The sequence below is a fragment of the Oryzias latipes genome, chromosome 22 (genome assembly GCF_053564925.1).
Source record: "Oryzias latipes strain Hd-rR chromosome 22, Olatipes_Hd-rR_3.1".
Lineage (NCBI taxonomy): Eukaryota > Metazoa > Chordata > Actinopteri > Beloniformes > Adrianichthyidae > Oryzias > Oryzias latipes.
Window position 1 is genome coordinate 9,050,322 of NC_136258.1, and position 25,063 is coordinate 9,075,384.

The 25,063-nt window shown below is 41.3% G+C and overlaps 1 protein-coding gene across 5 annotated transcripts in view; it reads left to right on the forward strand.

Moving 5' to 3' along the window:
- Nucleotides 1-11,036: 11,036 nt before the first annotated feature.
- The window catches only part of LOC105356979 (uncharacterized), a 32,289-nt gene continuing 18,262 nt past the window's right edge, over nucleotides 11,037-25,063 (forward strand). For 2 of the 5 annotated variants that reach the window (XR_002872614.2, XM_023951546.2), the window contains exons 1-2: nucleotides 11,037-16,958; nucleotides 19,424-23,336. Coding sequence is in view for 4 of the 5 variants with exons in the window: in XM_023951546.2 (XP_023807314.1) it covers nucleotides 19,817-23,336 (3,520 nt within the window). In the remaining variant the exon portion in view is untranslated. Of the gene's footprint in view, nucleotides 16,959-16,980; nucleotides 17,195-19,423; nucleotides 23,337-25,063 lie in introns of those variants that run through there. The other 3 variants (XM_023951547.2, XM_078940888.1, XM_078940889.1) reach the window with 3 other exon arrangements.

Sequence of the window (25,063 nt, forward strand, 5' to 3'; positions counted from 1 at the left end):
CAGACCACCACCCCACCCCCCCACCACGCACCCCCACACCCAAGCCCAGAGGACCACGCAGCGCCCCAGCCCGCCCCACCCAGGCACCGGACCCGACCCCCCGACCAACGGAGCCCCCCACCGCCCCCGCCAGGCACCGGAAGCCCCGACCCCCACCCCAAACCACGGCAGAAGGGCAAGGAGCAGCGACGACCAGGCCCTCCACCCCCTAAGTCATGGAGTCAACCACAGGAGACCAGAGAGACTGAATTCTTTCAAAGTTACTTGAGCTTTGGGCTGACATTTTTTCCAAGCTGATATGATCAAACAGCAGATTTCTGTGTTGACTTATGTTTATATTTTTCTTGTTTTTCCAATTTATTAAAATAGTTTTTTTGGCAATACAAAGAGTTATGAAAATGATAGATGCTAATCCTTCTTCTATATCGATGGCACTCATGTCACCAAGCACACAAAGTGACGGTGAGGCAGTGATTGAAACCTTAAGCCAGACTGATAAATCGGCACATACCTGCTGCCAGAGAGCCCTGACAGGAGTGCAGAACCACAGTGCGTGCATGTAGCTGTCGGGTAGATTATTATCACAGTGCTCGCAAATGTCTGAGTTACTGAGACCCATCTTGAACATCCTCTGTCCAGTGTAGTAAATTCTGTGAAGAGTTTTGAGATGGATTAGCTGCAGATTTGGACTTTTTGTCAGTTTAAAGGTGTTTAGACAAAGTTCTGACCAGAAGCCTTCATCTGTGCTGATGCTCAAATCTGCATCCCATTTTTTTGTTGGAAGGGCAATATTGTTATCTAAATTACATAAAAGTTTGTATATTTTGGAGAGAGTTCTATTCATTGAAAAATTAATCAGAGTGGTAACTACATCTGGTAGCTTTAAATCGTCGTCTTTAATTTTATACTTTTTAGTAATACTTGATTTAAGTTGCTGATATTCCAAGAAGTTATTTATTCCATGTTTGTCTTGAAGTTCCTGGGGGGTTATGAATCTTCTATCAATAATTACGTGCTCTAGTTGTTTTATGCCCCCTGCTTGCCAAGCTGGGAAGTGAATCATTTTTTTGTTAATAAGGATGTCCGGGTTGTTCCAGATGGGTGTCATTTTGCACGGTTGAATTGATGATTTTGATATTTTGAGAAATTCCCACCAGGCTGTTAAGGTGGCATTTATATTAATGCTTTTGAAACAATCCTGTTTTTTAACTGTTTGGCTAATAAATGGTAGCTGTGACAGGTTGATCTTTCCACATAACACCTGTTCCAAGTCTAACCATGAGTTGGTTTCTGGATTATTTTTTAACCATTTTAAGATATATTGTAATCTATTTGCAAGAAAGTATTTGTGGAAATTAGGTAGTTCTAATCCTCCACAGCTTTTTGCAGATTTTAAAGTTTTTAGACTAATTCTTGCAGGTTTGTTGTTCCATAGAAAGCTTGATATGGATGAGTCTAATGTTTTGAACCATTTTAATGGCGGTTGTGTGGGAATCATTGAGAAGAGATAATTAACCTTGGGTAAGATTTTCATTTTAACCGTGGCTACCTTGCCCATAAGGGACAGAGGCAGGTTGGTCCAGCGTGTTAGATCGTCCTGTATGCTTTTCAGTAATGGGGTGTGGTTTAGCTGCACCAGTTCTGATAGTTTGGGGGAAAAGTAGATACCCAGATATTTGATATTTCCTGTTTTAACTGGAATTGTGAGTCTTTGTTCCATATTCCTGTTGAGTGGTAATAAAACAGACTTATTCCAATTAATGGAATAGTCTGATATGGAGGAGAATTCATTTATGATCATTGCTGTTTCATTTACAGAATGTAAATTCCTTAAAAACAGTAATATGTCATCCGCATAAAGACTAATTTTATGATGGCTGTGTTTGGTTTTTATTCCTATAATGCTCTCATTCTGTCTTATTGCTGCAGCTAAAGGCTCAATGAATATAGCAAAAAGAGAAGGAGAGAGTGGGCAGCCCTGTCTGGTTCCTCTTCCAAGAAAAAACCTGTTTGAAGTCTGTTTATTAGTTCTAACTGATGCATTGGGGTTGTGATATAATATTTTGATCCAATTGATGAATGCTTCTCCAAAACCAAACTTATGGAGGGCAGCAATAAGGAACTTCCAATTAACTCTGTCAAAGGCTTTTTCAGCATCCAGCGATAGTACCGTCATTTCCTGTTTTTTAATGGTGGCAAAGTCTATTATATTAACTAGTCTACGGACATTATCATCCGAGTGTCTGCCTTTGATGAATCCAGTCTGGTCGAAGTGAATTATGTGAGGAGTGATTTTTTCTATTCTCTGTGCTAGTGCTTTGCAGATAATTTTTACATCTGCATTGATTAAAGAAATGGGGCGATAGCTTGAAGGACTAGTGGGATCTTTGTCTGGTTTTAGAAGAAGAATTATGTTGGCTGAGTTCATGTTAGGTGGCATTGATTGGCTCTCATTAATAGATGTGACAGTTTTATAAAATGTTGGTGCCAGTTGTTCCCAGAATTCTTTATAAAACTCAGCAGGAAAGCCATCAGGCCCTGGTGCTTTACCATTGGGCATAAGTAACAGAGCTTCATGAAGTTCAGACGGCAAGAGCGGAGAATCTAAGTTTGTGATTTGATCCTCATTTAGCCTGGGTAGGTTTACATTATTAAGAAATGAGTCAATACTTTGCTCTGACGGATTGATCTGCGGTGTGTACAGGTTTTTATAAAAGTTTTCAAATTCGTTATTAATTTTGACCGGGTCATGGGTGACATTTCCTGTTTGGTCCATAATAGAGGTGATTGATGATTTTTCTCTGTTAATTTTAAGCTGATTAGCCAGAAATTTGCCAGATTTATTAGAGTTTTCAAATCTTTCAAGTCGTAGCCTTTGTATTTGAAATTGTGTTTGTTTATTAATGATGTCATTTAACTGCAGCTTTAAATTTTTCAGATCTCCCAGAATGTGTTCCTGTGCAGAAGCAGCATAAGCAGTCTCCAGGGTTTTGATTTTATTTTCTAATTCTAATAAATCTGCTTTCTCTTTGCGTTTTTTGTGCGTTGAATAAGAAATGATTTTCCCTCTCATGACTGCCTTTGCTGCTTCCCAAAGAACGCACGGTGGGATGTCTGGAGTATTGTTGAAGTCTAAGAAGGTTGCCCACTCTTTTTTAAAGAATTCAAGAAATTCCTGGTCCTTTAACAGAGACGTATTAAACCTCCAGGTTGTACCAGAGGGTGTGGATTTTTCCCTAGAAATGTTTACAGAGACTGGTGCATGATCACTGATAATAATTGGATGGATATTGGAGCTTTGAATATTTTTTAAAAGAGAGTTACTGATTAATAAATAGTCTAAACGGGAGTGTGAATAGTGAACTGGAGAAAAAAAGGTGAACCCTTTAGTGCTTGGGTGACATGAGCGCCACGCGTCGCAGAGACCCAGATCATTCATGTACTGCTTTAGAATACTTGCAGACCGCCATGTACGCTGGTTTGCTGCTGTGCTGAGTCTGTCAAGTTCAGGGTCCAAAACAAGGTTGAAGTCTCCTCCTATAATGATTGTGGAGTCAGAGTGAACTGAGAGTGAGGTGAAGAATCTGTGAAAGAAGGAAGAGTCGTCAACATTAGGACCATAAATACTCACTATACAATAGTCCTTATTCTGAATGGATATATTAATGATTACAAATCTGCCTTCTGGGTCAGTAACTGTATCCTTATGAGTAAAATTAAGATTTTTATTAATTAAAACAGCAACTCCTCTTTGTTTGGAGTTGTAACTGGCAGAGTATATAACTGGAAATTGTAAGCAGCACATAAGGTGATTCAAAGAATCTGATAAATGGGTCTCCTGCAGTAGAGCTATATCTGCTTTTAGACCATCCAGGTGATTTAACACTTTCAGTCTCTTTGGCTCAGAGCCAAGTCCACGCACATTCCAGCTAACGATGTTAAGACTGTTCATAACTGCTCTGACTGAAAAGGTGTAAAGCTAAGTAGTGCTTGTGTGCCAGTCCGTGTGCGCGTGCCCGCATTTGAGAAGCGCTGTGCGCGTGAACGTTTTCTGGTTATGTGAGCTGCGTGTCGCGTGCGTCCTATGAGAGCCTGTGTGAGGTGATTGCAGTATGTCAGCGTGTGTGTGCGGGATCGCATGTGCACGCCCCTGTGTGCGCTTGTGTGAGCGCGCGCCCGTTCCGTGCATAAATAAATACTTACCGAGGATGAGTTGCTTCCAGGTGATTTACATATAATGAGGGGGGAGAGGGGGGGGGGAGAGTAAAGGAAAGAAAAAAAGAGATAGAAGGGAAAACGAAAACAACAACAAAACAACAATAGAAACATCAGTGGGACTGAAGTGACGAAGAAAAAAAAAAGACTGTTTTCCTGCGATCGAGGTGTGGATTATTGATGATCCGGTTTTCCATTCATTGAAGTAAGTTTAGCGGGTTTCTTCTGGGCAGCGCAGATGTTCTCTGACAAATAATAATTTTAATCATCACCGTGAACATGAAGCTTCAATGGCGGAGATTAGCACCGCCCACCGCGACCCGAGTAATTGGATTAAACGGGAGAAAATTTAAAATGATTATGAAAAAAATACAAAGTACAGTCGGACAAATAGTGACTCGGGTGTATTTCACTGCTCTTCAGACTGAGCCGCTGCATCCTGACTCCGCTCTGCAGTGTTTCCTTCTTTTGAAGCCCGCGGAGCAGGTGTGTTTGTTCGGGAAAAGAACATAGTGATAGACAGTTGTTGTCGCTCCTTTTTTCAATGGGTTTTAGAAAAACTCGAAATTGCAAGAGAATTTGCTCGTACGTAATGTAAATTTGGCAAGCTGTTTCACGTACGTGTACATATTAAACTGCAACGTTATTGACGCACAGGTAGAGAAGAAGCGGAGTGACTTTTTAGCCAATCAGAATGCAGAACACAATGCACGATGCAAATCCGGGAAATAGCGAAACCGTGAAAAGTAAACCGTGTAATAGCCAGGGATCACTGTAATGGTTTTAATCAGTGTAATAGTTTAAACTAGTACAATGGTTTTAACTAGTCTACTGGTTTAAACTAGAATAATGGTTTAAACTAGTCTAATGGTATATTTTTGTGTAAAACTAGTATAATGGTGTTAACTGGTGTAATGGTTGAATCTAGTGTAATGGTTGAAACTCGTCTATTAGTATAAATTAGTGTAATAATTTAAACTAGTTTAATAATTTAAACTTTTCTTGTATTATAAATTAGTGTAATGGTTTAAGGTAGTCTAAAAGTTTAAACTAGTCTAATGGTATAATTTTGTGTAAAACTAGTATAATGTTTTGTGTTAATCTAGTATAATGGTTCAAACTGGTGTAATGGTTTAAACTGGTCTAATAGTATAAATTAATGTATTAATTTAAACTAGTGTAATGGTTTAAGCTTGTGTAATAATATAAATTTGTGTAATGGTTAAAACAAGTCTAATAGATTAAACTAGTCTAATGGTATAAGTTTGTGTAAAAGTAGTATAACATTTTGTGTTAAACTAGTATGATGGTTTAAACTAGTCTAATGGTTTAAACTATTCTAATTGTTTAAAGTAGTCTATTAGTATAAATTAGTGTAATGGTTTAAACTACTCTAATGGTTTAAACTAGTCTAATGGTTTAAATTAGTGTAATGGTGTTAACCTAGTCTAATTGTTTAAACTAGGCCAATCGTATAAATTAGTTCAATGGTTTAAACTAGTCAAATGCTTTAAACTAGTGTAATTGTATTTTTTTTTGTAAAACTAGTATAATAGTTAAAATTGGTTTAATGGTTTAAACTAGTTAAATGGTTTATACTAGTCTAATAGTATAAATGACTGTATTGGTTTAAACTAGTCTAATAGTTCAAACTAGTATATTTGTTTAAACAAATATACTAGTTATTATAAGTATAACTGGTGTAATGGTTTAAACTAGTCTAATAATTTAAACTAGTCTAATTATATAATTGGTGTAAAACTAGTATAATGTTTTGTGTAAAAGTAGTTTAATGGTTTAAACTGCTGTAATGGTTTAAACTAGTCTAATGGTTTAAACTAGTCTAATGGTATAATTTTTTTGTAAAATTAGTATAACATTTTGTGTTAAAGTAGTACAATGGTTTAAACTGGTGTAATGGTTTAAACTACTATAATGGTTCAACGTAACTGGTAAAAATGGTAAATGGCGTATACTTATATAGTGCTTTCTATCCTCTTTTCGAAGGCCCAAAGCCCTTTCACACACATTCACACTGTTGGTGGCTCAGCTGCTGAACACTGGCGCTAACCTCCCACCAGAGGCAAGGTCAAGTTCAGTGTCTTGCCCAAGGATACTTCGACACATGGGCGTGCTAGGTGGGAATCGAACATGCAATCTTACGATCATAGTTCGACTGCCCTACCGCTGCACCAGGGCCACTAACTAGTATAATATTTTAAATTAGCCTAATCGTATAAATTAGTGTAATGGTTTAAACTAGTCTAATAGTATAAATAAGTGTAATGGTTCAAACTAGTCTACTAGTTTAAACTAGTCTAATGGTTTAAATCAGTCTAATGGTATAATTTGTGTAAATCTAGTATAATGTTTTGTGTTAAACTAGTCTAACCGTTTAAACTAGTCTAATTTTTTAAACTAGTCTCATGGTTTAAACTAGTATATGTGTTTAAACTAATCTAATCGTTTAAACTAGTATATTTGTTTAAACTAGTCTAATTGCTTAAACTAGTGTAATGGTTCAAACTTACTAACATCAAAGTGGATGGTAGTGCCTCTGACTGATGGATAAATAAAGCAAAATAAAAGAACTAAATTGTCATAAATCCAGTATTTTTTAAATATAACATTAACGTGAATCTCGTTTGCAACTTTATTTTCTGAGTGTGTGAAGCAACGGAGAGTTAGTCGCCATGTATTATTACACAGAGCGGCTTCTGGTCATTTTTGAATGTTAAATATTGTTTGACACGGAGTTTTGAATTATGACATCAAAAACCCATGACAATTTCAAATCCAATGGGTTTTTCTTTTATTAAAAAATTAATTGTTATATTTAATTGTAAATTTTATTTTGAATTCTGAATTGCTAAATATATTTTCATATTGTAAAACTGACTGAAAGGTAGTGAAGGAAATTATATTTTATGGATCGAGCCGGTGACGTATTTTTCGTATTTTTTGAGACTTTCAGTGTAAAGTCTGGGCACGCTTCCTCCCGTCCACTTGGTCGACTTCTCACGCGGCCGCATACAAAACAGGTAAGCAGAAGCCTGCTGCAAAATTCTGCATATTGATTAAGTTATCTCATAGTTGAATAACTCAAATTGAACGAGATCTCGAGTGAGTGGGCGGTAGAGCTTCCCCCGAAAATAAATAAATAAATAAATAGATAAATAGATAAATAAATAGATAAATAAATAGATAAATAAATAGATAAATAAATAAATAAAAGTTGACCCAAACTTTAAAGGGATGGTTGACTGTTAGTTTGTGACACCTAGTGTGCAACAACAGTACAGAAAAGGTATCCTAGGTTTATCGGTTGTGTTTGAGGTAATGTATTCAAAATGCATAAGGTTCCGTCTGTTTGTCCTAGAGACGCCCAAGGCGTAAAAACAGTGTAGTTTAGGAACTAATTTTTGCGCGTTTAGGTAATTTGGAAAACACTAACGGGGCAGCGGCCTCGACAAATTATTTTTTTAGATGGAGAGTGACCAGAGAAGGATTCGAAATTAACATCAAAGGGAAATATGAGAAAATATGAGGTATATGATGCATTTTGTCCGGACAAAATACGACTGGGGTGGAACAGACAATACGACGACGGACGACGGTGACGATTTGACTTGACAACAGCGGTGAAAATGACTTGAATGTGGATGAATGGAATGGAATGTATGAGATTTTGGAAAGAATGGGATGAAAAAGTGTTTGAAATCTGTGAATTTAAACTTCCACATTTCCTTGTTTATTGTGTCTATGGCCGCAGCCATCTTGTTTACGTCCAATGAACCAATGACTGGAGGTTTTAGTTGCTTTCGAATGTGTCGATGTCTATGATTGGCTTTGTCAGTACCACGTGGCCGGCGAGCCGGCGTCCCCGGAAATCGTAATGGCGAAACACGCTAGACTTTTACAGTTAGAGTTTGGGATCTAATCTGCGGTAAAATCATGGCGGGGATCGTCGTTATCGAGCGTGGTCATGACCTCGGTTGTAAGACGTCGTTTAAAAAAAACAAATTTCAGTGGGTTTTCAGTTCGCAGAAAAAGTTTTTTAAGTAGCGCTGCGCTTCCGATGGAAGCCTCTGCCACCAGGCGAGGATATGACTGCATGCATGGCTGCAGCAGCCGGCTCTGTTCGAACGAAAACTACTTTCTCGGGAGGTTCCCCAAATCTTTTCAAAAACATGGTAAGGTAGCATCGGTCTAAAACATTTTGTGTAAAATATTTTTGCAATTATTTCAGTTTTTGTATTTTGAATATCTTTCTCTCATTTATTTGTATTTCCTAATTACCAAGGTTTAGTTCAGTTTTGCTCAAAGACGTTTTATTGAAATAGTTATAAGCATTTGGTTCGTTTAGACTCAGACTCCCTTAAAACAGAATTTTTGCAATCTTTGACTTTGTTTATATGTTTGTTTTGATATTTCCCAGATCGTTAGGATTTTTGTGAAGTGCACAGCTGTGAATGTTTGAATGTGAAGCTCATGACTGGCGGTTTTGTTCGTTTGAATCAGAATCAAAATTATTTGAAAATTGTTATAAGAGAAAGATGAGAAAAGAGAAGGGGAAATATTAACACTAGTTAGAAAAGATTCATTTCAGTGAAATGGTTTATTTTTGTGTGTAAGGTACCTAATTTGTTTTGTCTTTTGGTTTGGTTTTGAGAAAATTGTTAGAAGTTCTTGTCTGCGTCTTGATTGTCTGTGTTTTAACAAACCTGTTGTAGTTTAGAGTGTGAATTGTGTTTTTTGATTAAATAAGGAAAACTGAATAGAGAATTAGGAGAATAGAAAGGTTTAAGCAGTTCATTTTTCACAGAAAGAGGTTGGTGCTGTCATCTTCTAGGTGACAAAGAGCAGAGGTTTAACCATTACCCAATGTTGTAACATTCAATTTACACTAATTGGAATTCTTAATTCCCATGATGATCAGAATGAAAGGTGTACAATTTTGTATATAGAACATGGACAGTGCTCAGCAACAGCATTGAACAAACAAAGGCCTTCTATGACAGTGTAAGAGAAGTGTTTTAATTGTTAGCAGGAAAAAGAAGTAATTACAAGACATGATGACCCCCCCATGTAACACCCCCCCCTCTTTTCCCCTCTGTAAGCAGTTCCCGTCTGTGGCATGGATGATGGTAGGATGATCTGCAGGTCTTAAAAGTGCTGTAGTATAAAGGATATTTTGTGTGTTAGAACATTTACACTTTGTAGAATTTTTGCGATCAGCTGCCACAGTATGAACTGTGGTGGTTAGTACTAAGAGGCACTCAGTTTTGGTTTGCATTCAAGTTTGAAAGATAAAGTTGTTACTGTATTTTAGCAATTGTAGGTTCTGCAGCTTTAAGGAAAAGTTTGGATTGGTCAGATTGTTATTTTTAGCAATTATCTAGATTCTTATTAGGACCAGCAAGCCCTTCAGGACAAGTCAAACTAAGGGTGTTAATGTTAAACTGTAATGCTCAATTGATCTTGCTTTTTGATAAAGAACTGAATAAATAGCTGTTAGAATGTGTCTAAGAAAGTGTATTTTTTTGAACATTTTGCTCCGCACCCGTTATATTGGTCACAGACAGATTTAGGGATTTTTTCTTGAATAGGCTTTTATCGCTGATCAACTGACTTTTGCAGTCACGGTGTTGGCATTTAACCTGAACAGGACACTAATGATTTTTCTAAATTTTTGTCCTTGGAAGCACATAACTTTATGTTTGCAGGAAAGGCAGCCCAGATAAGAGTGAAGTCCAGACCCCTCCTTAACCCTCATAAATCTTCATGCAGAACATTCTTCTGCCTAAGGGACACAAGAGCATGAGCAGATGCTCACACCTCCCCCAAAAGGACCTCAGTTAGCCTGAAGGGGGCCCAGTCAGAGGTGACTGACCCTGAGGTTAAGATAACTACTTCAATCATGTAAAGTATTACTGCACATTTGCAGGTTATAGAAAGGAGAAAGGGAGAAGTTGAGCAGCTGAAAAATCCACACATGATAAATGGTGTTTAAAAATAATAACATGAATTTTCAGTTTTGATGCCCTCAGAGACAGCAGAAGTGACGTGTCATGCTCAGCCATTCGTAAGTCGGGGACAGGAGAACATGGTGAAAACCCTGGGACACGTGAGCCGCTCAGGAGACCCTAGCAGCATCTGGAAATGGCATCTGTGGCACTCCAAACCCTTGGGCATGTGATAGCCCACAACGAGGTACCCAACAGCAGAATGCACAGACCCAGAGGCAGAGGGTCTGGAGGAAAAATGAACAGTACCCACGACCACTCCAAGCCCCTGCTCCACCGTGGCGAGGACCACAGGGCAAGTCGGACAATACCACTTGATGATGCAGGAGCCATTGTCTTTTCCAAGATGAGAGGTAACCACTGATGACTCTAGTGGACACTACCTGCTCTGACAAATGAACAAATGACTCCTCAAAACCTGCAAAAGGCCATCCGACTGACTTTTGACCAGATGGTGGAACATTCATGTATGCATTCACTAAACACGCCTGTGAATCAGTTGGGATGGGACAGTCTTGTCAAAACAGGAGACAGCAGACTGGATGCCATGCTGGACACCACAGCCAACCCCCACTGCAGACAACCAGAGGGCCCTGAAACGCCAGGTGGTTTCATGGGTTTCAGGCGTGAAAGCCATGACTCCTGTCCTCAAAGCTCTATTTCCGCCTCCGAATGGTCTGACCTGTACACTCTAGGATTGACAGTACACGGTAATATTTCAGCAGGTAGAAGGCCACACGTGGCATTTGAACTACACTGACATATATTAGCCCTGAGGGCGAGAAGCTTTACATTCATACACTCACAAATGCAATGATACTAGCTGTCAGACACAGCTGTATCCCACATAGGATTAGCACCCCCTGGTCATGAGGCTCTGCAACTCAGTCCTATGACTAAGTGGGGCATTAACAACACAGATTGGTACGATTGTGTTTTTTCAGGTGTTCACTTTCTTCCCTCAATAAAAATGTACAGGTTAACCGTTCATCCAACGACAAATTCCTGAGTTCTGGACCATTTCTGTATTGACAAACATCGCAGCAGACAGAAGACAGCTCATGAAGATGCAGAGGTGCTGTTAAAACACGCTCTCTGATGCTTCATGCTCCACAGGTTCATTTGATGTTGGTACATGCTCCACCGCTTCCCTAGTGATGATTCAGGTAATTGCAGGAGCACAAGTTTTTAGATCTCGGTAATGCTGGTGCAGGAAGCTGATGGAGGGATGAAGGAAACTTTGACGGGTTTGTGAAACTCTGGTGTAGCATTCATATTCTTCGTAGTACTTCTTTTAGACTGGTCTTGAAAGCAGATGGTAAAATTTATTGCATAGCATATGATTTAAGGACTGTTAATTATGTCACTATTACTCTAGTTCTACCCGTTCCTGATCCATATTGCATGCTGTCAACTTTAGCTCAACAATGTGTGTTGTTCACTGCCATTGATTTAGCAAACCCTTATTTTTGCATTCCATTACGTGAAAATAGCAGACAGTTATTCGCATTTTAGTACATAGGTGTTAATAAAATTTCCTGGCATTTTCAGTCACTGTTTGCAGTCTCTCTGACAAGATATTGTGCTACTAGAGGGTAGCAGCTAGCTGAACAGACTGTTGAAACCTGCCTGTGAGTAATAAAAGATCTTCTGTTGCAGTTGTATGTTTGAGTTTTGAAATGCAACAGGAATTTGCACTTTAGCAGAAGGGAAGTCTCATTTTTAGGCAGAACTGTTTTTAGCATAGGTTGTTCAATGTATATAGAGCGTAGGATGTCTACTTTGCAGCATAAACATCTGGAAATAGTTTGGACATGTTGGTTTTCTTGTGGTTGTAGTAGACACTTCTTTGTTTTGTGAAGCACATGGACCCCTTGAGGTTGATGATAAATGACGATGGTGTGACTAACCTTACGGCAGTAAGGCAACGACAATACGTGGTTTCATTTCTTTATGTTGTCATCTTGCCTTCCATAGGAATGTGGACAAACAACTTGTTCACCTTACCGGTGCACAAAACTGTTTGCTATATTTTTACTTTCAATTGCTCTAGTTTGTGTATTTATGCCTTATCTTTGTTTGGATCTGCATGGTTTCACCCAACTAGTGTCCTGGGGTTTCCCCCAGGCCAAGAGAGGGTGGAAAGAGGTATTAATGATTCGTTGCAGGAAATTGTTTTAGTACTATCATGGTTTCAATTATCTTTTGATTCGTTGCAGGAAATTGTTTTAGTACTATCATGGTTTCAATTATCTTTGTTTCAATTATCATCGTTTAAATGTATTTGTTTAGAAAGAAGGTTTAAATGTTAATTTTGATAGACCTTTTTACCTTTTTAGAGCTTTGTGTGTCTGTTCATCTGGTTATCTCATCCACAGCGAGGATGAAGGGGTTTCTGTCCTGAGGTGATAAGTAATGCTGGTGGCGTTAGAATCCACCACATGGGTCATTAGACGACAGCCCCTAATAAACTTGTCTTTATCTTGAATTTGCATACTCCCACCTATGTTTTTCATGAAAACGGCACGAGGAGAAGCAGACTATGGAGAGGACAAAGTGGTGGACATTTCCATCACATCTCTTCTGTGCATTTTTATTCTTGTCTTGTCGTGTTTTGTCATTGTTTTATTTTATTATTGTCTTTTGTTCTTGTTTTATTTTTTAAGTTTCTGACCCTAACCCTAATCAATATTTAGATCCACAGCAGACTCATCTTGGGGAGACATCCCAAGCTCTTTTGCAGTCGTTCTGTTGTATCACATGTGTCAGATTGAATAATTACCAGGCTTATTCAGAAGTCCATAGGAGGCCAGGTCCACGCTTGCCAGAGCTTGTGGGACATGCAGGAGGAGGACACGAGTGGTCAAGGCCCTGAATGACTTTTTGGATTTTGTTGCAATACTAACTAACTAACTAACTAACTAAGAATATTAACTAAGAATATTGCTATTCTTATTTATGTGGGCCATATGAATTGCAGCTTCTCCGATGGGACCCCCATGGAGGACATGGAAGAAATTTTCTGAATTAGGCTTGATGTCATGTTTAACATTTCTATTTTTACTCTTTCGTTGCCTGTGTGATTTTTGATTCTGCCTTAATATGTCTCAATTTCTCCCCTTAATTCCAGGTGTTCTTTTCTTACAGGAAGTGTTATTTTGATTGTCTTTGCTCTCTTTTTATATTTTTATACTTTTTATACTATAATATACAAGAATGCTTCTGTCTGAATGTAGGCTGATATGTTTTGATTGTGTAATGTGATAATGTGTTTTTATTTTTGTGTGGCCTCACTTCATGAGGCCAAGAGAGGGAACTGAAGGAAATTATATTTTTGGTCCTCACTTTAGAAGGGTTTCTCTGTCTTATTTTATTACGTTTTCTGTTTTACATATATCACTTGAAGTTTATTCCATAGCTTAAGTGTGTGCTTTAACTTTGTGCATCCTGAGCTCACATTCCTGAGATGTGACCTATGGACAGCAGCTGTCACTCATTCCCCTACAGAGGAGGGGGATGCTGACCTCTCGGGCACTGGCCAGCAGAAATGGAGCCAGCACTCTAATCTAAACCACGAGGAATAGATTATAGCTGTGAGAACTTCTGTAGATGTCCGGTTCCAGGGAAGAACAAAAAGGTTGATCTTTAACCTAGGCTCTCCATGGATTTCTTGCTGTCAATCTGATTTGTTACGGACAGGAAGAGTCTGAGTTTATCACAGCACCAGGCGTACCTTTGAAGTCATCCCCTGGGGAGATGGATTGGGTCCGGAGAGTGACCGTCGACTATTGGCTGATGGACGAAGGCGGATCATCAGTCACCCAATCCAAGTGTTCCAGGGTGGAGATTCGACGTCATGTTTTCCATGGGAGGAGGAAATCCGAATTGTCTTTAAAAGTCTGAGCAGAGCATAATTTTATTGTCTTCTTCTCCCTTGTGGCCTTTCATGTAAAACGCCTGTAACTTCTTGCGTTTTGAAGGCCTTCTAAAATGAGGACCCAGATCTGTTTTAATTCTGTCTTAGAACTTTTGTTAGGGAATAAACCTTCTGTGACTTTATCCGGCTGAATCTTGGTCTTTTATCTCTCCCGACTAATAGAACATGCGTGGAAAAATCTCAGAGCGAAAGATATTTTCCTACAGTAGCTTGCCATCTCTCGGTGGGTGGAGTATCCTTACCCCAGGTGGAGGAGTTTAAATATCTGGGGGTCTTGTTCACGAGTGAGGGAAGACCGGAGCGTGAGATTGACAGGCGGATCGGAGCGGCGTTCGTAGTTATGCGGTCGCTGTATTGGTCCGTTGTGGTGAAGAGAGAGCTGAGCCGAAAAGCAAAGCTCTCAATTTACCGGTCGATCTTCGTTCCAATACTCACCTATGGTCATGAGCTATGGGTCATGACCAAAAGAACGAGGTCCCGAATACAAGCGGCTGAAATGAGCTTCCTCCGTAGGGGGGCTGGTCGCTCCCTTGGAGATGGGGTGAGAAGCTCGGTCACCCGCAGAGAGCTCACAGTAGAACTGCTTCTACTCCACATCGAAAGGAGCCAGTTGAGGTGGCTCGGGCATCTAGTCCGGATGCCTCCTGGACGCCTCCCTGGAGAGGTGTTCCGGTCATTTCCCACTTGGGGGAGGCCCCGGGGAAGACCCAGGACACGCTGGAGAGACTACGTCTCTCGGCTGGCCTGGGAACGCCTCAGGGTTCCCCCAGAGGAGCTGGAGGAAGTGGCTGGGGCGAGGGAAGCCTGAGCATCTCTGCTTAGACTGCTGCCCCTGCGACCCGGTCCCGGATAAGCGGAGGAAGATGGATGGATGGATGGATGGATGGATGGATATTCTAAAACTGAACTGAATACTACTTTGAATTATGACTCAAAAGAATTCCAGAGAGGCACAGCTGTTTTTGGTCATTCTAGAAGTCTGTTGGATTTTGGCTTCTTGCAGTCACTTCCTGTTTGGAACGCCAGGGGGACAAGGCCACTCCGTCCAGTTCCCATATACAGTCAATGTGAGGATCAGAAGCAGAAATAGTGAAATGGAAAAATAAAGGAAACATGGAGTGCAGGGCTTTCTGAAGGCTGTGGAGGACGCTGATATTCACAATACTTTTACATTATGTGCTCTGTCCAATTCTCAGTGGAGGCACACGGACAGTATGACCTAAATAATGCTTCAAAGTAGGCTACTTGCTTAGTCGCTGCTTTCTGCTGTGAGTTTTTCCTTCACATGGTTTTCAGTGTTTTTGTCCACCTCTGAGGTTGTTTTAAATGTTGAGGAAATTGTGTTTATTTGCTAATATGTTAAAGAATTCTAGCTTTCAAACAAGAAATTATCTTTGTTTTTTTTTACATGAAATAAAACACAAATAAAATTTGAATTAAAATCATGTTTTTTTTATAAATCTCTAATTTACCATGGTTTTCTGAAGATGTAGCAAAGAAAAGCCATCAAACCAAGCAAAGATAAAAATAACCATGACGTCAGAATCCAATTCCTTCCAAATGTTCAACATTGTTGATCGTTCCAACATGACTAATTTATCTTTTCAGCTCTCTTGATCAAATTCTGTTCAAAATAGGAGTAGTACTGTATTTTCTTTCTCACACAATTTGATCTTTGATCATGGAATGAAATAAAAGCAGACTCTTCTACTGGTAATGTGAATTATGTAGGTGATATACTTTGTTTTTAACGCTCAAACCTGGCTGCCCTTTTCTTCTTTCCAACAGTCATCAGACCTGGAGCTGTAAAATCCAGAAATGCTGTTCCAGGCTCCTCACGACTGCTGCATTTGGACAAATGATGGAGCTGCTGATAATGCTTTTAAGTTTGGCTGAAAAAAGTGTGTCCATTGTTGCTCTTTCTGTTTCACTCCATCTCCCGCCTCCACAGTGATGCTTGTTGCATTAATGCTGAGGTGAAGAGTGGGAGGAAGAGGGCAAACTGAGAGGGCTACAAGAGGGACAGAATGAGCCAGAGGAAAAAAAACGTGTGGGAGACGGAGAAGATAGACAGATAGAGAGACGTGCAGGCAGACAGGTACGAGTGCAGATCTTTGCCGTGTCCTTTGTTACCACATTTATAAAATGTGTGAAAGTGATGATTTCCCGGGGGGGCCCGCACAGGTCAAACTAAAAGTGGAAGTGAAGGCCGAGAGGAGATGACAGAAAGGTAAAAGTGATTGAGGAATAAGTCTGGGAAATGAGAGGCAGATGGAGAGAAGTTTGCTCCTCCAAAGCTCCAAAGCTGCTTGGAGTGCAAATATATGGCAGAGAGCAGAAGAGATAGAGGAGAAGGAAAAAAGAGAACTGGGAGGGAGGCTGAAATGAGGTAAAAAAAATATAGAAAGCAAAGGGAGACGAGGAGGAGGGTTTGCGTTGGTGTGTTGGTTGACAGAGAGAGCGCTTTAAAAAACCTTTTTCCAACAGAAGGCATGATTCACAGCAGAGAGAGAGGCTGAGAGGGAGGGAGGGAGGGAGGGAGGAAGGGAGGCAAGCGACAGTAAAAGAGAAAAACGGCAAAGGTAGAGAGAGAAAGAAAGGCGAACGGCAAGAGAAGAGATGGCAAGGAACAAACACAAATGAGGATTCAGGATTGAAAGAGAATAACAGCACGGTACCAGGATGGAACTGGGAGCAACGCAGCGACCGACTGATGGCAGCGACCGACTGATGGCAGCGACCGACTGATGGCAGCGACCGACTGGGATCGTGTTGATAAGGTTCTGGCTTTCCTATCGATTGGGGGGAGGGGGGAGAGCAGGTGGCAGCAGCAGTGATGAAAGAAATGAAGAGAGAGGAGGAGAGGATGCAGAATAACGATGGCCCAGTGAAAAGACAAAAAAGCAGAGAGACTGAGAGATTCCTGATCAGGGAAAGGCGGCTGCTGTGACACAGACGGATTGGATTCACTGGGATGTACGCAGAGAAGACTCTTGCTACATTTAAGATTGATCAGGTTCTTCATGACCAACCTTCTATGTTTCTAAAATCTCACTGTTCTGTAGATTTTACTATGATAAATGTTGGCGGGGTGCATTTATAATGCTAAACTTGGCATGTCTCTGCAGATCCATAGTGCATGCAAACTCTTCAAAACTTAGACATGATACTGTGTCTGCACATTTATGGCTCATCGTGACGTCTCTATGGCATACAATCACAAACCACACTTTCTGTTTTTTCGTTTAAAAACACGATGAGTTAGAAAGACTAATGATGTCGTCATAACTTTATGTGTGGCCTTAGATTTGAGGTTCGGTGCTGTTTCTTCAGGCACATGTTTGATGTGGTTTCAAATCTGTCCTCCCTTTTTTTTGTCACGTGTGTATCATTATCTAAAAGAGCAGAATCTCTGCTCTTTTAGATCTTTGTTGAGTTTCTTTGGTTTGGTCACTGGTTTTAAATGGCTTTCTGTTGCATGTTTCCACATTATTTGCCTAATGTACAATTAATGGGAAACCAGGAAATGTATATAATGCGGTTTGTGGTTAAAAGTAGACAGTTTGAACATATAAATGGAAATACTGTAGATGTGAGGGCATGTTTTGTTTATTCAAAATATGTAGCCCAAAGAAGAATACCGTTTATGTACAAATACTTACTAGAATGAAGTACTTCATTAGTGAGCATGTTTTTGCTAGGCTAGCTTTAAGTAATGAGACGCTGCAATGCTATTACTCAGGTAAAAGGGCTCGATCAAAAAGGTTATAATTTAGAACTAACCAAACCAAGAAGTTTGGTTTACCTCCACCTTCCCCTTTATCAGGAGCTTGGTGCTTATTACTAATTTATTATCTGCCTGGACAGCTGTTGTGTTTTTAAATACATTTTATGTTTGCATAAATACTCTTTTAGGAGGGAGAAACCTGTACTATTGCAGATACCATTCATTTCTGAAACTTCCAGGAGCAGTGAACAAGTTGGTTTGGTTCTCTTTAAACGGCTATATGAAATACTCAATAATTACCAACCCTGTCAGTAATTTAGCATGTTAAAGAGTAACAGTGGAAACCATTGTTAAATGGTTATTAACAGGGAGTCCCAGTTTAGTTAGTTCAGTTTAAAATGTACCTATTGAACTCTATAAATTCATGTTCCTAAAGATTTTATGTTTACTATACAATTACTGGCATGAAGCCCATTGAGATGACTATTGTTGCAATATTGGGTTATAAAAACAAAATTGAATTGATTTCTGATTATAGTGTCATTATGGTTATGGTTAATATGTTATTATTTATGTATTTATTTGCCTATTTGTTTGATCTGATATCTAGAGGGCTGTAATCGTACCACTGTCATTTTTCTTTTGAGCTGCCACGATGAGTGAATTTCTCCCTGATATATATTTTACAAGTTCAATTCAATAAAATAAAACTAACAGTACAGATTTCTTTGGATAATCTAAAAGTAGTGAATGGATATAGTGTGTGGGGATGTGTCCAAAGTCCTTAGCTGTTCCAGTTTGGAACAGGACAGAAAAACTTCCATCACATTCTACCAGTAATTAGGAAATGTCCCCCATGGAACAGGACGTCCAATGTGGGCCTTGCTGTGCCCTCACAGGAACAGCGATGATGGTGCCTATGATGTTTTAGGCTGTAAAAAATGTGTCATAGAAAGCTTTGATACATTTTTTCATCTTCCTGTAGCAATGAGCATCACGAGACTCCGTTCCTTCAAAAATGATGTTTTGAGGACAGTGTGCTCAAACCTTGGGGTTTTGCAGACATTTGATGTTCTTTTTTAATTTAAAGTTGGTAAAGTCACTACATCATCAACCTACTTGAAAGAAATCAAACATCACAGAAAAAAAGGAGTTGCCCCTGAAACCAAGACGGTGCTCTGGCTTTAGTGCACAGTATATATCTGCCTCTTCTCATTTGAAAAATGCTTTTCAAAAAAATTGGAAATTGACATGAAATCAAAAATTTAGTTTTCATGATTTTGTTAGATTAACAAAACATCAAGGAAATAGCAGGTAGACATATTTGCAGAAAATAATAGATTTTCTTTCTTGGAAAATAATCTGGAATCTGAGCATTGCATATGAACTAAATGAACTGCATTTAAGCCTTTCTAAGGTTCATCAGACGTAAAGGCCTACTGTTACAAACTAACTGGTCAGTGTCCAATTTATTTAATTATTTTATTCATGTAAATGTTTGTCTGCTTTATTTTCCAGAGCCAAGAGGAACCAATCAACAAACACAGTCAGAATGAGAAGAGACGCTGTGACTGGATCTAGTCCTCCATCCGCTGTCCTCCTTCTCGCTGTCACTTAGTGTCTGACAGGCTAACGCTCTGCTGGATAGATGTTTAATTGGCTCTAAACACACATCGAGAACAGAAAACAACCAGAATTCATAGCATGTTGGAAAATGACTGGAAGATAATTGGAGCTGTTGGATCTAACTTACTGTCTACCACGGACATAACCAGGATCAACAATGTATGATTACTACCAAGACATGACATGTCCAATGTAAGGCTGGACGGACTTTTCAGAGAATTTTTTTGCAGGAGTTTCATTCTTTGAGCAGACTCCCCACTTGACTTTCTTCAAAACATAAAGTTTATGCTCCTGTACTCTACCAAAGAACAGAGACGAACATGTGACATTGATCTACAACATCTTCATCAATACCAGGTCTCTCGCTTTTTGAAAGAGTTTTTACCATTTTTTTCTCAATTTTGTGAAACAAAAGACTTCACAATTCATTCTTCAAGCTTTACACGTGCCTCCCACCAACCCCCATCACCTTGGGACAGCCAGCCAATCATGGGCAAGCCACTTAGCCGTCCTGGATGTATCAGGAAGAGCTCTTGTTGCCTGGAGAAACACAGGGCTGGAGAAGGGGTAGTGGGAGGGCGAGATGTTGGGATGGAAGGAGGATACGGAGATGGCTACATTCCCCAGCGATCCATTTACGACACCATGTGCATCAATCAGCAAATTGACAGCCATCACCACCATTCCAGAGGATCAGTGAGGCGAGACGGAGGAGGAGATGGGAGCTTTACCTACTCTGCAAGTGGCTCCCTCAGAGCCAGCAGGTCTCCAGTGGACATGTTTGATCCTCAGCCCCGTTCTCTAACTCCAAATCCATCCTTTGTCCGTCGGCTGGATGAAAGAGCCATCTATGACTCACTGAAGCTCGGAGGACAGGACGGAGAAGATGGCGGATGCCACTCGCCGGGACACTTCAACCGATCAGTTTCTCCCTCTGTGTCCTCATTCTCAGCTCCAGGGGTCTCTTCCTCCTCCTCTAAAAAACACCACCATCACCACCACCATCACCATGGAGACAGCACAAAGAGCAGAGACAGCCGACATTCTTGGAAAGTCTTGGCACCTCCAAAACATATGGAATGTATGGAGCTAACAACGGCAGAGATGATAGACAGAGGAGGGTTTCTGAACCCAGGGCTTTATCCTCCCGGGGGGCAATCCTCATCTCTCACTTCCCCACTGATTTCCCCCTTCTCTGGCTCGCCCATGTCATCAGGTTACCACACTCCAGTTTTTTTCTCCCCAGCCAAACCCCGCCCCAGCCAGAGTCAGAGTTTACGCTGTTCACCTCCCCACATCATACAGCCAAGACATTACTCCCAAACTCAGAGCCTCAGGCTGTCACCACCCCATGAGCTCAGACGATCGCCCTACAGGGCCCCACTCGTCCAACTGTCTGCTCATGACCTTGAGCACGACCTGAGGGAGCGAGGAGGAGGGTGGGGCCGCGGCGATCGTGACAGGGAGTGGGAGAGGGAGAGAGAAAGGGAGCTGGAGCGAGGCTGGGCACAAAGAGAGTGGGAGAGGGAGAGGGAGAGGGGGAGAATTGAGAGGGAGAGAGCCCGCGAGAGGGAGAGGAGGGAAACTTCGAGTTTTGGCACCTTTGGTTATGGCCAACCAGTCCCTCTGCGTTCAGATTCAGTGTTTTTAGAACCCGACCACGGTCTGGACACAACGCCCTTATTAATTCCCCAGCCCTCACCATCACCCTCCCCCAATGCTGCCCCAAGGATGGGCACTGGGGTAGTTGGCAGAAACAGGGCAGGGTCAAAGGTTGGTCCTGATAGTTCAGGGGGAGGGTTGACCTCTAAATTTGACAATGGAAGTGTGAATTTAGTGTTAGTTGATAGCAAACCCGGATATGGGACAAGGATGGTGAGTGAAGTTGTGACGGAACACATGTCAGATATCGGAATCCGGGAGGAAATCCAAGAGCACTGCAGAGCTGAAGCCTGGAAGAGACAGGAGAGTGGATCCAGGGGATGTGTGATGCACGGGTCTGAAAGGAGAATGGGTTCCCAGGTGAAAACTACACCAGGGGGCCGAGATCTGGAAGGAAAGGTGCAGTCGGGTGTAGAGATCAAAGAGCGACGAGGAGAAACAAAGAATGGACAAAAAAACGCTAAGGCTGTTCCAAAAGCAGAACCTGCAGAAGCCTTGCCTCCAAACAGGAGGAACACAGAAATATGGGCTGGACGTTCAGATACAGTCCCGCAGGAAATTGCACCTATTTCTGGAAAAAAGCCAGAAGAAGACACAGGACTTGAAGAAAAAGTTAGTTCTCAAAAGACGGAGAAAAACAACAGGACAGAAGCAGAAGTTAAAACTCAAGTAAATGAAAAATCGGGATCAGCAGTTGAGTCACGGGAGGAAACTAAAGTAGGAGTAGATGTTAGAAGTGTCCCGGTGTCTAAGTGTGAGGACGGGCTCAAATCTGGAGCTCACACTGTGACAGAGATCGAAAGTAAAAATGAGACCACAGTTGTCAGCAAGCCCGCAGACAGCTCACAGACCAATGCTCAGGCGAAGTTATCTGCCTCGGCTGAAGATAAAACTGAAGTGGCTCCTTCAGGCCTAGAACAAAAGAAGTTGGATGAGAGTTTGAATGATTTCAACCAGCCTCTGAAAAGTTCAAGATCCAAGTCAAAATCTTCCAAGTCCTGTTCCAGGACTCGTCCTGGAACAGCCACAGGGATGCGACCTGGTGCGCTCAGCCCTCGGCAGAGCAAAAGAATTGAAGACTTTGAGTCTAGGGGACCACCTGAAGGCATCGAGTCCACATGGCCTCGCAGGATCATGGTTCGAAAGAGAACTGTTCGTCAGGGAGGGGCCCTCCACAATCTCCCAATACTTCCCCCACTTCCTTCTGTAATTTCAGCTTTAGAAAAAAGGCGTCCACACCTTCATCTAGATTCAGACAAACAGTCAGCAGGTATGGTGGGCCGATGCTCGCTGAGGGAGCCCTCTCATCCGGAAACAGGACTCGGGAGCAGCTTGTTGGGCAGAGCCTCTCTGAGGGAGCAAAATTTGGAGCACTGGAGAGTCTACAGAGACCAAGAAGAGCCCAGGAGGTCTAGAAGCAGGGAAAAACAAGGAACCCAAAGTAAAGAATATTCTGAAAAAGAGGAAAAGAAGGGGGAAAATCCAGAGAAAGAAAAAAAAGCTGAGAAAGTTGGGCTGTTGGAAGGCATTAAGAAGTCAAAGGTAGAGAAACCGGAAGAAGAAGAAACTCAAAACAGTTCAAACAGAAAAAAAGGAGATAGAAAAATGCAAGCTGTAGGGATTAAATCAGAGAAAGTAGAAGTTAAAGACATAAAAGTTCATGATCAAACACGAGAGAAACCCGATTTGGATGAGGTGATGGCCATGTCACACAAAGACGAAAGTGAGGTGGAGGAAAGAGAAGGTGGGACTTCTGGGGAAGAAGAGGCGGTGGAGGGCTGGGATGCAGTCCTGGATATGGTCAACACACTGTGGGACAATTCCTGGGCAAAGCACGAAGCAGAAGGAGGAGGAGCCGACACGGATTCTCTCCCAGGTTCCCTGCAGCGGTGGCCTCTGCTCCGGCCTCCAGTTGGGTTTGGGGGTTCACATCCTCCCTCCTCCGCAGCTTCAGAACTGAGCCTGACCGAATTAGAGAGGAGAGCCAGGGAACTGGACTCTGATCTGGAGCACCTAGACCTGTCACAACCCCACAGGGACCCCCAGGATTTATACCAAACTCTGCTCGAGCCGCACAGGGAACGCGTTGCTATGTACCAAACACACCCTGGTCCTCAAAGAGAGAAGGCTGCACTTCTTACAGGTGGATATTTTTAATTTGCATATGTACATGTGGATATATTTGAAAGTTCTTTTTTAAACGTATCATATTGTGAACAGCCCATTATTGCAGAAAAACCTACTGAAAATTTAGAATCTAGTTTTCGTAAATCTTTACATGTTAATACAATAAACCTGAATAGAAGATAAATTCTGAGAGCTGAAACTGTTATGGATGGCTTGAGAATACCCACCCAAACAGGCTCCACATCTCCTTAAAACACTGTTTTTATTACCATAACTGAACCAGAACTTGGCCCCAGCTCTTCATGAGTCACTCTCCTCAATCATATTCTGTCATATCTCAGTGCAACAAAGCTGTGATTCCAGCAGGATGCAGAATGCTGCAGGATACGTACCGTGTTAACAGAGACCACAGTTGGCTGGCTGTAGGACTGTCTCTCAGGAAACCTGTATTTCAACCCCCCCGGCATGGAATGAGCACAAAATCCAGTGTGGGTCCTTAGACAAGACCCTTTATGCTTAACCCTTGTGATATCTTAGATGACCCTACCCTTCCATTGACGTGTTCTCCCTACCATGACAAAGGTGGATAAAGGTGGAAAGATTTCATGTAATCCATGGACACCAGTGAAGATCACAAATCCTTGAAGAAAAAAGGTTCAGAGCACTGTCTAGTGGGTCTAGATGACCCTACTCCCAACGTTAAAGTGCCTAGGATATCACAAGGGTTAAAGATACGGTGAAATAGATACAGTGAAAGCTGATTCGCTGTAGTGCCCTCTAACAACATAAGCAAAAAGGTAAACAACAACAATGCACAGAGTCAGCAGAAATAAACAGACATCAAAGTAAAAGTATGTATTTATATGCAGTTAAAAACCAAAGAGCATAATAGAAAGATGTATTTTGTCTCTCCAAATGGCATGCCATTTGCATTGGTAGTTCACCCTCATTGTTTTAAAACTGTCAGTAGTTCAAGTAGGGGAAATCCCGTCTGTTCAACCTGCAACTGAATTCATGAGATCCAATTTGTTTTCGTTTTTACAGCCGATTCTCAGCAGCGATGGTTCTGAAAGGATGATTTCCACAGGACCGTTTGCAGTGCGTCGCCGCTGTGTTCACAAAAACAAAAATTAGATTTATCACGTGATTGGTCACGTCTGCTAATCTCGGCTAACACTCCGCACTACAATGCAAGCTCTAAGAAGGAGTTCATTTCCAGTCCGTTGAAGCGTCAATTTCATAGAAAAAAGCCAGAAAAACAGCAAACATGTCCGTGTTTCAACATAAAAACTTCTGCTGTACTTTCAAAATAAAATTTCATAAGAATAATTTGATATTTATGTGTTCACACAATAATGTTAACACCGTGGATAACACCACCACAGATGACGGAAGATTAACTGTGGAGGTTAAAAAAAACAAAAAAAAACACCATATGCAAAAAATGTGTTTTACAAGGACTCGGTTAGGAAGGAGAGGGCATGAGGTTCGATTGTTTCAGTGTTGGATGAGGGAAGACAGCGGGATGAACTACTTGACACGGAGGTAACAGGACAAGCACCTCCTCCGGGTTCCAGGGGGGTGAGGGCATGGACCAGAGATGTTATGGAGTCACTCCCCACGATTCACAACGCAGACGCACCACATGTGCACCGCAGACAAACCGCAGACGCACCGCAGACAAACCGCAGACGCACCACAGATCCACCCCAGACGCACTGCAGATGCACCGCAGACAAACCG